At 44.6% G+C, this 13,887-nt stretch overlaps 1 protein-coding gene across 1 annotated transcript in view; it reads left to right on the top strand.

Moving 5' to 3' along the window:
- Window positions 1–297: 297 nt before the first annotated feature.
- Window positions 298–13,887, top strand: part of LOC141050224 (very-long-chain 3-oxoacyl-CoA reductase-B-like) — a 73,599-nt gene continuing 60,009 nt past the window's right edge. Inside the window, exon 1 of the mRNA XM_073547078.1 lies at window positions 298–604. Coding sequence (XP_073403179.1) covers window positions 448–604 — 157 coding nt within the window. The 5' untranslated portion in view covers window positions 298–447. The remainder of the gene's footprint in view (window positions 605–13,887) is intronic.

The raw sequence follows: 13,887 nt of genomic DNA, 5'->3' as shown, positions 1-13,887 counted from the left end.
GTACTCTGTATCTCCCCCACCTCATTGTAGATTGTAAGCTCTCACGAGCAGGGCCGTCTTATTTTACTTTAATCACTGTATTATTGTTAAAGTTGTTACTTTTGATTGTTGTTTGAAACTGTTAAATTGTAAAGAGCTGCGGAATATGTTGGTGCTATATAAATAAGGATTATTATTATGCTGGTAGATGTTCTGTCGTTTATCTTGGTACCTTCCACCAGTAAGGGACATTGTCCTCTGTGTGGACCTTATCAGAGCCACATTTAATTATTTACCTTACATTGAGTCTAACTCCATCCTGGTCGCCGGCACGTGCTCCACTAGCAGTCAGGGACGACGTAGTGCTGCTGACTTAGATCTCCAGCTAACAGCTGGAGGTGGGACTATGAAAGTTTACATGCCAATATTACCAGGTGGCTTCCATAGAGCAACTACTCAAGGGAAGAGATGGATTGTCTTCTGTCTCAAGGACTCAACCTGCTGGGACAGCTGGCACTATGCTACTTGGTCACCAAACAGTTATGGATTGTCCTAAAAGGATTCAGAGTTCATTTCCTCTCCAGGGTATGGAGGACAGACCTAAAAAAGTATGGAGGCTGGGCAGGTAAGTGGCATGCATGGGCACTCTACTTCTCCATTTGCCATGGGTAATGTGGGACACATGGGAGAACGAGGTAAAAACTTGCTGCCGGCCACAAGAAGACTGCAAGCCTAAAGTACTGGGCATGGAGGATGGACCTGAAAAAATATGGAGCCAGGGGCAAGAAAGTGGCATTTCCAACTCATACCTTGGTCCCTTCCCTTCTCACGGGACAGAAATGCGGGAAATGGAGCCCTAGTGGTGGGTGGGGCGAATATTACAGTAGTAAAGAGGCAGTCATACCCTTGGAATTGTTCCAGACAATTTTTGCAATTCCTCATGTTTTGATATACACAAGTGTATTTAATTTGTGTGTATTGGAACTGCAGGGGAAGAATAGGCAAATAGGACATAATTTCACAGAAAACCCCCAAAACAGGCCATATAAAATTGTTGGCACTCTCCACTTAATATTTGGTTGCACACTCTTTGGAATAAATAAATGCAAAAAAATCACTTCCTATAGCTAACAAGCTTCTTACACCTTTCAGCTGAATTTTGGAGCACTCTTCTTACAAACTGCTCCAAGTCTAAGATCTGAAAGCGTCTTCTCCCAACAATTTTAAGATCTCTCCACATGTGATCAATGAGATTTATATCCAGACTCATTGCTGCCATTTCAGAGTTCTCCAGTACTTTGTTTCCATACATTTCTGGGGGATTTTTGAAGTTTGTTTTGTGTCATTGTCCTACTGGAAGATCCATGACTTAGGACACAACTGGGCACTACATTGTGACCCAAAATCCTTTGGTAATCTTCCGATTTCATGATGCCTTGCCAGTCAAGGCACCCTGTGCCAGAGGCAGCAAAACAACCGTAAAACATCTTTGAACCTCCACCATATTTGACTGTAGGTACTGTGTTCTTTGTAGGCCTCAATCTGTTTTAGGTAAACAGTAGAATGAAAGATTTTCGATAAAGCACATACAGGTGCATCTCACAAAATTAGAATATCATCAAAAAGTTAATTGATTTCAGTTCTTCAATCCAAAAAATTAAACTCATGTATTAGATCAGAGGTCTCAAACACGCGGCATGCGGCCCCTGAGGCAGGCATCTGTGGCCCGCGGTGCACAACATGTCTCACTCCCTGAGGCAGGGGGAAGGCACGCATTCAGGAGCGGTGATGGCATTGGCCGTTCTGTGTGCACACACTGCACAGGACCTGTGATGAGGTCACATGAGGGGGAGGAGTCAGGGGTCACATGATCAGGGGCCTCCATGCATGCAGGACTCTGCTGTGCCCGTTGTCATGGTACTGGATGAAGGTAAATTTATGCTTGGGGTCAGGAGAGGTTTACAGGGTGTATGGAGCAGAGCCCTGTGTGTTCGAGGTGTACGGCGCGGAGCCCTGTGTGCATGAGGTGTACGGAGCGGAGCCCTGTATGTTCGAGGTGTATGGATCAGAGCCCTGTGTGTACGAGGTGTACGGAGCGGAGCCCTGTGTGTATGAGGTGTATGGAGCGGAGCCGTGAGTGTTCAAGGTGTACAGAGCGTGGCGGCCGCATGTGTACGAGGTGTACGGAGCAGAGCCGTGTGTGTTTGAGGTGTATGGAGCGGAGCCCTGTGTGTTTGAGGTGTATGGAGCGGAGCCCTGTGTGTATGTCGTAGCTGCTTTTGTTCTGACCAAGCGTCAGCTGTCCATATCACCAGTGAGTCCGAATCGTGAGGTTTTTCGCCCTTTCTGTTCACAAGCGCTTGGAGACAAAGTGACACACACACTGGTCGTGGCTAAATCACTTTATCTGACGTAATGAAATATAAGACATGTTTTTATACCATTTACAACAATATGTAATTCTATGGAGCTCATTTGGCCCCCACCATCACCTCAGGGTCGTACCTTGTTTAAAATGTACCCAGAACATGTTGTTGAGAACAAATATGATAACAAGTATAGTTTCCTTGAAGACAGAGACTACTAGTCTACATAAGAATAATTCTAGCAATAATAAGGCAAAAGGCAATTGAAGTCTTAAAGGCATTTAAAGGGATATAAAAGCAAACCATTAACTCTTCTATATCAATTTCCCCCTATTGTAAATGGTATAACCTTTGCCACAGGGTCAGCTGATGTCTCATGGGTCTAGTACCCATAAGGGGGCTTCCTACCTGCTTCGCCCATCCACCCTCAGTGTGGACACTCACCTTCCCCATCAGCAATGGCCACCTGGGGTCTATGATACACTACAGAAGGTTCAGCCTTAGATTCTTTTTTTCACACATACATTATTCAGTAGCTTAAGTAATACATATATTGGCGCTTTTACGGCTACATAAAACAATAAGCAAAACAACAAAATTTTCATACAAGTCTATATAATGCCAAAAATCCATCCTGCAAGGCCATTAAACCAATTTGCTGGATTTAGGAAAGAGAATGTGTTACCCCACCAGGAGTCTCTGGTTGCACTGTGCTGCTTTAACCATTGGTCTCTAAGTTCACCTATTTTGTCTATACCGGCCCTGATCTGGAGATTGCCAGCAGGGTCGATATAATTACAACAGGTGGGACCAATTATCTGACACATTCCTCCTTCTTTTGCTGTCAGGTAATCTAGTACTATAGTATGCTGGTTAGTAACTACGATTAATTGTCTCTGTATTGTATTAGTTTCATTAAGAACTTCAAGAATCTGGAAAATCTGATCGTCCAGGTAGTCGGTACCTTCCACTAATTTATCCCACAGCTGTGTTATGAAGGGGTATATTAGCATACTACTGAATATTTTGTTATCCCCATTTCTTCTAGATGCGGCCTACCATTTGGCTTATTGTCTGCAGCCCTTCTATATGAGGTGTGAATTGGAACTGCTGCTGTGTCTATTTTACTAGGAGGAACTATGAAAGTGTCCGGTGTCAGTTTAGCAAGAGCGCAGACCCCTCTTATGTCCGGGCTCACCCACCTGTAGGCACGATGGCCGCAATTCAAGAATACTCAGTCAGGGAGAACACAAACGTGACCAGGGGTCTGTATACATTGGTATAAACTCAAAAGTCCTGACATAGGCTTATGGGCGCACCAAGTATTATTCATTGGTTTTCCACTTACACCAGATGTACATTTACCCCTTTCTTTCCTTATTATTTTACCCGTAGATGCTCTACAGCCTTCAACACCATCCTGGTACACCGTATCATTAACCTGTGTTTGATCGCGAGTGTATATGCGGAAGCAATTATTGTCCTCACCACAGGTGTCTGCTCCAGTGTGTTGAAGACTGAACCACAGTCCATCATTGGGAATAGGGTCTGAGTGAGGGATCTCAGTCCTCCTCCTGGCGACCATATTACCGACATCTGAGTCATATTCCCACCACCACATTTGTACCTTTATTAAACTGAAACCAGGGATTAGCGGACCATTCCACTATAGCCAATGAGGCAGATATATCACGGGGCACACCTAGATTGAGTCCAAGTCTCATTGTGTATGCAGTGTGGGGTTAATGCCTCCCATGGCTCCAGAGGTAAGGCTAAGAACGGCATAGTCCTCGCAGATACAGGGCTGTGTGTACAGATCCAACAGTCCTTCGGTTTCTGTCCTTCCATGTCCTTTATAAGAAGAGCATCATGCCGAATAAGTTTGTTGTCCCAATCAGCATTTAAGAGGTTGTCCTGTGTCTCTGTAGAGTGCAGTAACCCTGTCACTGCCAGTGAGGTGAGGAGTACAGTCATTCTGCTGTTGACAGGACCTTCTTGCAGTGACTGGCGTGGATCCAGGTGGACTTTCCCTCAAGTTTTACTGAAGTGGATGTGGTCAGCTGGACTTGGAAGGGGCCGTCACATCGTGGGTCCCGGATCCTTCTCCTGTGTCTGCGTATAACCACCCAATCACCTGGATTCAGCTGATGCACATCTGCACTGGCATTAGGATCTGGAATGTATGAGAACACATGTTTATGCACCACATTAAGTCTTTCCTGCAAGGCCTGGACGTAGGCTGTCATAGCACCGTGTTGCATTTGTAGCACCTGTGGGAAGTACAGACCAGTCTTTGGTGCACTACCAACAGGACTTCAGAAGGAGACAAGCCTGTGTTTCTATTTGGAGTGTGTCTGACTGAAAAGAGTGCAAGAGGCAAGCACTCCACCCAGCTCTTTCCTGTGTCTGCCATGGCCTTTAGAATTTTCAGTTTAAGTGTCCCATTTAGTCTTACCACTTTCCCACTACTTTGTGGCCTATATGGTGTATGAAATGTTTGCTGTACACCCGGGGCCTGCATGACTTCCCTCATTATTTCTCCCGTGAAGTGTGCACCCCTATCTGTTTCTGTGGTTTCTGGGACACCATACCTGCAGATCAGTTCTTTCATCAGTTTGTCTGTAGTCATTTTAGCATTTGCACGTTTTACCGGATAGGCTTCCGGCCAACCAGAGAAGAGATCTACACATACTAGGATATTTGCATACACTCCTACCTTGGTAGCTGTATGTCGTCAATCTGCCGTCTCTGAAATGGGTAGAGAGGCCTAGATGTCGCTTTCTTAGGGACTTTTACTGTTTTACCTGGGTTGTGCTGTGCACAGATGAGGCGTGATTGTACAAGTTTCGCGGCTGCGTAACTGAATCCAGGAGCGATCCAGAAGGCATCTACCATGGCACACATGTGACTTTTTGAGGTGTGAGTGGGGCCATGTGCTGCTTGCGCCATGATTGGGAACAGGGACTTTGGTGGGCACATTTTATCCTTATTCTCCCATACTCCATTTGAGTTCAGCTCAGCTCCCAGTCTCCCCCGGTGTACCTTCTCTGTTTGGGCAGCCTTTTGCTGGAGGGATTTCAGGACATCTAGACCCAATGTGGCTGGAATACGCTGACTCCCCACCACCGTCCACTGCTCTCTCTAGGCCGCCTTGTGCTATTTTAGCAGCCTCGTTCGCCCTTCTATTGCCCTCTACCTCCACGGAGTCACCTTTGTGTGTGCTTTTACCTTGACAATGCCAACCTGGACTGGTAACATCAATGCCTCCATCAATTGTTTCACCAGCTCTGCATTTTTAATGGGCTTCGAATTTGTGAAAATATTATCGACTTTACCTGCAGCGGCTCTACACGCCTCAGTGAGTGCCTTCAACTCTGCCTCCTGCGCCGACATGTGAGGAGAGAGTGGTTCCGCTCGGATTACCTCATGTGAGGATACTACTGCATATCCAGTGTAGAATCGTCCATCCTGGTGGTATCTGGGGCCATCTACAAAAAAGAAACTCAAAGTCTGCATTAGGAACAGGTTTTTCATGAACGTGTGCAAACCCCACTGTCTCCTGACTCATCAGTTCTATGCAGACATGTTCATGCGTCATGTCAAAGTATCCTTCCTCACTCACTAATACGGTCACCAATTCCCCCTTTTCTGAATCTACAGGCAGGAGGGTGGCTGGATTCAGAACGTTACATCTTTTGAGGGTGACATACTCAGGAATTAGTAGAGCGCATTCAAGTCGGAATTGTCTGGCCATAGACAGATGTTTTGGTTGAACTTGTACGAGTATGGCATGGATGTCATGTGGGGAATAGATTGTCAAAAGAAACGTCAGTGTGCTCTCACATGCCTTTCCTAGTAGTAGTGCAGCTGCTCCTACCGCATCCTCCCCACACAATCAATTGTATTTTGTGTGAGGTCCCGGGTCTGATGACAAGCAGTCATAAAGTGGTTGGAATATTTGTGAAGCGGACCTTATCCAAGGCCTACTGTAGGTCACTAAACCTAGGAAAGTGCATAGATGCTGATGTGACCTGGGTAGAGGGAGATCTTGAATTGCCTGTTTCCTGTCAGGTGTCTGGTACCTTCGGCAATACAATGTCCCAACAAATGTCACCTTTTGTTTGTAATACTGTAATTTGTCACGTGAGACCTTGCAACCCTTAGGGTCGTCCACGTACTGTAATAGTACAATCAGCGGATGAGGTGATTGCCACTACTCAAGGATCCCTGCCATCGCTGCTGAATAGATGGCAGGGGATTTCTTTCCCCCTTTGTGGGAGGACTGTCCAACAATATTGTTTACCTTTATGAGTAAAGGAGAAAGATACTGACAGTCTGGGTGCAGGGGTACAGACAAGAATGCACCTGCTAAATCAATGACTGTGAAACATTCTGACATTACTGGGATCTGTGACAGTATTGTGTGTGTTAGGGACAATTGAGGTCACACTCACTGTATCATCATTAATAGCCCTTAAGTCATGAACCTTTCTGTAAGTGTCAGCAAACCCTTGAGTCCTTTTTTTCCTAATGGGATACAAAGAGGTGTCGCAGGGGGAAGATCTTTGCAGTCCAGGGGGGGTTTCTTTGCACCAGAACCCCCTGCCTTAACATACTCTCTAATATCTCTGCTCGGGGTAATTGATTTGGCTAGGCTCAAGGGGTATTGCTTAAAACAATTCAATCATGACAGGGGGAATGGGCAACCGACCCACATCATTTTTCCCCCCTTGCCCAAACAGTGTCTGGCCCCTGTCCCATTTCTTCATCCTCAGGCATTTTGGTGTCAGGTGTTGGTTTCACCGCTTTTGTCATATACACCATTGCCGCAATCTTACACAAATGTTTATCTGAGAGGGGACTTGTGACTGTAATACCCTCAGGAGAGTACTGTATGATGGCCGGGATCGCACTCAGCACATCTGCTCCCAGTAAATTCATAGGGGTATTGTCACTAACAATAAGTTTTGTAAGTACCACAATTCCAGCACCTCACTGTTTCTAGGTCCTTAGGTCCCTTATTACGTCTCCACTTTTTTCCTTGTGCTCCAGCATACATGACAGGTCGTCTTATCGTCCTTGTTTGCTCAACTTCTTTAGCTACCTTAAGGAGGTCTTTCGGATCTACATGTCTCCATTCAGGTCTGGCGTCTGTACTGCGTCTCGTAATTCTTTGTTCATACCGTCAATGAATGCATTCACCAGTATTCTAACATCATGTGGGTTTATGCAAATGTACCCCATGTCTGCCCATTTCAGCTGTAACCGTCCAAAGTACATCTCTACACTCTCTCCTTTTTGCTGTGTCACATTAGTCAGGAGTACGGACTGCTCTGATTGTTCCACTGTAGCCCATTGTCTTAGTGACTCATAGTACGTCTCCCCAGACCGTGCAGATTTATCATCCATGCCCCAAGCCGGATTCTTTGTCACATCTGTATGTGTCTTAATTATATGATCTAGTGCGTCACCTGCCTTTAAACTCACCAACCTCTCTAGGTCTGCCCAGGTACACTTATATGTCTGCTGTACTCCCTTTATGAGTCTGTAAAACGGGAATGGTTGGTCTTCAGGGTCAGGCAGCTGCTTCAGCAAAGCTAGCTGGTCAGAGGGGCTCCAGGGATAATACACCTGCATCTTTCTTATTCTAGTCGCCCTTCTAGGTCCTGATGTGGTTGGTCGTCTGATGTCTACTGTCAGCTTACTCCTCAAAGGTCAATGTCCCCACTACCCACTATCCACACTATTATGTCAGCTTCTTATAATCTTGTCTGGACAGGATTTAGTGCAATTCGTTTAGGTTAGTAGCACAGGTCACACAAGTAGCTACTGAGTCTGGGTTTGTCTGAGTCTGATCACAGTGTTTACAAGTCCATCTGTTTTGTCTGGGTCTCTGATTACACTTTGTCAATCAAACATTCATAATACACCTTCCATGCTGCTGCACATTCTAAAGCATCATTTATTCACTTGCTATTTTCTTCCCTTATCTGTGCCTTTTTGTACATCCAAACATTCACACTCTGGTATTTTTGCCTTTTTCAATATTTGTCCAACCAGTTTCACTGCTTCCTTTCTTCTCTGTCTTTTACAATTTGCATAGCTGTCTTGGATCTCATTGGGGGCACCGACTGTACACAGAAAAAGTTGCCATGGCTTCAACCTTTTTCTGCCGACAGCTCACCTTTCTTCTGAAATGCCCTCCCAGTGTGCCTGGACCTCTGTCTTACAGGCCACACTTAGCAAGTCAGAGAGAGCCTGCCAAGGTGTAGTGGGAAGGCTCCTTGCCTCTCACCCGGTAGACCTACAGGATGTAACGGGAAGGCTCTCTGCCTCTCACCCGCTAGATCAGCTGGCTAGAATAGGATCAGGCCTGAATCCTTCCAGCCCAGCTCCATGGATTGTTGTGGGAAGGCTATTTCAACTTTAGACAGCTCACCTTTCTTCTGAAATGCCCTTCTGTGTCTGGACCTCTGTCTTACAGCCCACACATAGCAAGTCAGAGTGAGCCTGCCAAGGTGTATCCAGAGGGCTCCTCGCCCTCGCCTCTCACCCACAACAAAAAACCCGCTGACTAAAGTAAGAAGGCCCAGGTGTGATAGGCCTCTGACCTACTTCATCAGCCGTACAGTCGGCTACCTCCTCTGTTGATACACAATTTGCTATACAAATCAATCACACAACTAGAAGCAGGTTCAAACACATTAATGACCAAACAATCACTTACAATTCCCTTCTAAATTAGGCACCATATTTTACTTTTAACTTCCAACTTCAACTTCCAACTTCAATTAAGTACTGTTGCTTTAAAATGCACAAATCTTTCAGTGCATACCTTACGGATAGAATTACAGAGAATTTTGAGCACAGCTCACACTCAGCAGAGATAAGAGCGAAGGGAGAAGAAAAACTGTGCAGTGGCATCATTGCCCCCTCCCATCAGAGTGTCCTTCACAGAGTTCCGTAGTTCTTTAAGGTACTGTCACACTTAGCGATGTACCAGCGATCCCGACCAGCGATATGACGCGGTCAGGATCACTGGTACATCGCTAAGTGGTCGCTAGTGAGCTGCCACATAGGCAGATCTCACTAGCGACATCGCTGGGGACGGGGATCGCTACTTACCAGTCACACTAGGCGATCCTGACGTCCTCCCGCCCGGCTCCACGCGTCGCACATCCTCACAGCAGGAAGCTGACGACGAGAAACAGTCCTGAACGTTCTCGCGCGATCAGCGATAACCAGTGGGGGAGCCGGTCGTAGGTAAGTATCAGACACAAAGATATCGCTAGCAATATCGCTATAACGTCACTAGTTATAGCGATATTGCTAGCGATATCTCTTAGTGTGACATGCCCTATAGACTATAAAAACCAGGGGAAGAGTCTTGAGGAGATCATTTGCATATTCCCAGTGCCTTCTGGGATAAGTGAAGAGTCTCCGCGAGCTCTACGATCACTGGGTTTTGGCCGTTGCAGCTGAAAAGAGGAAATCGGAAAACCAGGGGAAGAGTCTTGAGGAGATCATTTGCATATTCCCAGTGCCTTCTGGGATAAGTGAAGAGTCTCCGCGAGCTCTACGATCACTGGGTTTTGGCCGTTGCAGCTGAAAAGAGGAAATCGGAAAAACCGCGCGCCGAATTTTGGCTCATCTTTCATCGTTTTTAAGAAATCTCAAGATGGAAGAGGCCAGGAGCAATTTGGTGAGCTGCATTTCTTGCTACATGTTCACAGACTTACCAGTGGAAAAGCCAAACTTCACATGCCACAAATGCAAGCTTGTGTCCCTGTTGGAGGAAAAGTTGCAAAATCTCGAAGAGAGGTTGGCTACGTTGAAGATCATTAAGGAAGGTGAAGAGTTCTTGGACAGAGCAGAATTATCTCTTCATGTTACAGAAAGAGAAGAAATTCGAAGTGCACCTGAAGAAACAGAGGAATGGAGACATGTGACCCAGAGAAGCAGGAGGATCAGGAGGCAGTCAGCACCCATACTGCTCAGGAACCAGTACCAGGCTCTCACGCAGGAAAATGATGAAGAAATACATCAGGATAAGACTTTGCCAACAAACAGCAACCTTGTACGGCTTCAGAGTCCTCCTGGATGGAGAAAGAAAAATGTTGTGAAGAAGAAACGGAGAGTGGTGGTCATGGGGGATTCCCTGTTGAGAGGAACAGAGGCCGCTATCTGCAGACCGGATATAACTTCAAGAGAAATGTGCTGTCTTCCAGGTGCAAAAATTAAAGATGTGTCTGACAGGATATCAGGACTCTTCAGACCTACAGATGACTACCCATTCCTGCTACTACATGTGGGGACAAATGACACCGCAAGAAACGACCTGGAAACCATCTGCAGAGACTTTGAAGACTTAGGCAAGAAAGTGAAAGAACTGGGAGCGCAGGTGGTCTTCTCTTCCATCCTCCCAGTGGATGGCCATGGAACAAGGAGGTGGAATAAGATTCTGCAGGTGAACAACTGGCTACGTCGATGGTGCCGTCAGCAACGATTTGGATTTCTGGATCACGGAGTGAACTACTTATACGATGGACTACTTGCTAGAGATGGGGTGCACCTTACGAAGACTGGAAAGCATGTATTTGGAAGTAGCCTTGCTACACTTGTAAGGAGAGCTTTAAACTAGAACAACATGGGAAGGGAAGCAAAAGACCAGAAAAAGCCATACACCTGACAAATGCTATTGAGAACTCTGCTAATAGAAGTGGAAAGGAAGAACAAAGACGAAAGAATCTAATTAATAAAAATATTGGAGAAAGAGAAACCATTCACAAACTAAAATGTTTCTATACTAATGCACAAAGCATGGGCAACAAACAAGGAGAATTGGAACTACTAACACAGGAAAAGAAATATGATGTCATTGGAATCACTGAAACTTGGTGGGACGATACACATTATTGGAATACAAGACTAGAAGGATACAACTTATTTGCAAGAAACAGACTTGATAAACGAGGAGGGGGTGTTGCATTGTATGTTAGAAACGCGTATATCTGCACAGAGATTGAAGCTTCAGAGACTGGGAGTTCTGTGGAAACTGTTTGGGTAAGAATACAAGGACAGAACAATGGAAAGGACACCATTGTAGGCATTTACTACAGGCCGCCTGTGCAAGCTGAAGATATGGATGAACTCTTTATGCATCAAATGGCCAAGTTCTCCAAAGAATATGACATAGTTGTCATGGGAGATTTCAACTATCCAGACATTTGTTGGGAATCTCTCTCAGGCAAAACTAACAGGTCAAGGAAATTCTTATCCTCTCTTGCTGACAACTTTATCTTCCAAAAGGTAGGGGAGAAAACAAGGGGAACTGCTACCTTGGATCTAATCCTTATAAACAGGGAGGAAATGGTTGAGGAGGTAAAAGTGGCTGGAACCCTAGGAGGTAGCGACCATGCTATTTTAGAATTTTGGATAACTAGAGGCGGAAGACCTGTGAAGACTCAGACGTCAAGGTTAGATTTCAGAAAGGCAGATTTTAAGGGATTCAGAAAGATAATTGGAGGGATCCAATGGCTGGATATCCTTAAAGACAAAAATGTCCAGGAAGGATGGGAAATCTTGAAAAATGAAATTCTCAAAGCACAGTTGTTAACAATTCCGAAAAGAGGGAAGAATAGGAAGCATTTAAGGAAACCAGGATGGGTGAACACAGAACTTAAGCACATGCTAAAAAGGAAGAAAAAAATGTTTATAAAATGGAAAGAGGGAGGCATATCTAAAGAAGAATATAATGCTGTCTGCAGAATCTGCAGGGCACAAATCAGATTAGCTAAAGCTGAAAATGAATTGAGGCTTGCAAGAGATGTCAAAAGCAATAATAAAGGATTTTGGGGATATGTCAAAAGTAAAAGAAAAGTCAAAGATGCTATAGGATTTTTACAGGATGAAAATGATGAAATGGTAAGACAGGATGTTGAGAAGGCTGAACTTTTAAATTCCTATTTTGCATCTGTTTTCTCTCAGAAAGGAAATGTAACACCAACTGTTATTCACTGTCCTATTAAGGGAATAGAAGAATCCAGGATATCTATAAACAGAAAGATAGTGAGGAAACACTTAGCTAACCTAAATGAATTCAAGTCTCCAGGTCCAGATGAATTACACCCCAGAGTACTGAAGGAGATAGCAGAAGAAATTTCTGAACCACTCTCCATAATCTTTGAAAATTCTTGGAGAACAGGAGAAGTGCCAGAAGACTGGAGAAGAGCAAATGTTGTTCCTATCTTCAAAAAGGGGAAGAAGGTGGACCCAGGCAACTATAGGCCGGTGAGTCTGACTTCTATACCAGGAAAGATCTTTGAACAAATTATTAAACAACATGTAAGTCAATACCTGGATAAGAATGAAGTGATCAAACAGAGTCAGCATGGGTTTGTAACTAATAAGTCATGTCAGACTAACTTAATTTCCTTCTATGACGGTATCACTGATTGGGTGGATCAAGGAAATGCTGTAGATATAGTATATCTTGACTTCAGCAAAGCATTTGACAAAGTCTCTCATACAATCCTTATTGAAAAAATGACTAAGTATGGAATGGACAAGGCAACTGTTAGGTGGATTCATAGCTGGCTTAGTGATCGGACCCAAAGAGTGGTCGTAAATGGCTGCACATCCAGTTGGAAGAATGTCTCAAGTGGGGTACCACAGGGCTCTGTCCTGGGCCCTGTATTGTTCAACATCTTTATCAACGATTTAGATGAAGGAATTGAGGGTAAACTGATTAAATTTGCTGATGACACAAAGCTAGGAGGGATAGCTAATACTAGAGAAGAGAGAGAGAGGATTCAAAAAGATTTAAATAAACTGGAGAAGTGGGCAGTAACTAACAGAATGGTTTTTAACAGGGAGAAATGCAAAGTACTACATCTGGGCAATAAAAATGAAAAAAGCATATACAGAATGGGAGGAATAGGTCTAAGCAACAGCACATGTGAAAAAGACTTGGGTATACTAATAGATCACAGACTGAATATGAGTCAACAGTGTGATGCAGCAGCAAAAAAGGCAAATGCAATTCTAGGATGTATTAACAGAAGCATACAGTCTAGATCACGTGAAGTCATTATTTCCCTCTACTCCTCTTTGGTCAGACCTCATCTGGAATATTGTGTCCAGTTTTGGGCACCACATTTTAAAAAAGACATCAACAAACTGGAGCAAGTTCAGAAAAGAGCGACCAGAATGGTGACCGGTCTGCAAACCCTGTCTTATGAGGAAAGGTTGCAGGATTTGGGAATGTTTAGTTTGCAAAAGAGAAGACTGAGAGGAGACTTAATTGCTGTCTACAAATATCTAAAGGGCTGTCACATTGTAGAAGGATCAACTTTATTCTCATTTGCACAAGGAAAGACTAGAAGCAATGGGATGAAACTGAATGGGAGGAGACACAGATTAGATATTAGAAAAAACTTTTTGACAGTTAGAGTGATCAATGAGTGGAACAGGCTGCCACGAGAAGTGGTGAGTTCTCCTTCAATGGAAGTCTTCAAACAGAGGCTGGACAGACATCTGACTG

Source organism: Dendrobates tinctorius, unplaced genomic scaffold (genome assembly GCF_039654945.1).
Source record: "Dendrobates tinctorius isolate UK_male_01 unplaced genomic scaffold, ASM3965494v1 ptg000151l, whole genome shotgun sequence".
Taxonomy (NCBI): Eukaryota; Metazoa; Chordata; class Amphibia; order Anura; family Dendrobatidae; genus Dendrobates; species Dendrobates tinctorius.
The sequence above is the reverse complement of the archived record's forward strand: the minus strand, read 5'-3'. Positions and strand labels throughout refer to the sequence as shown.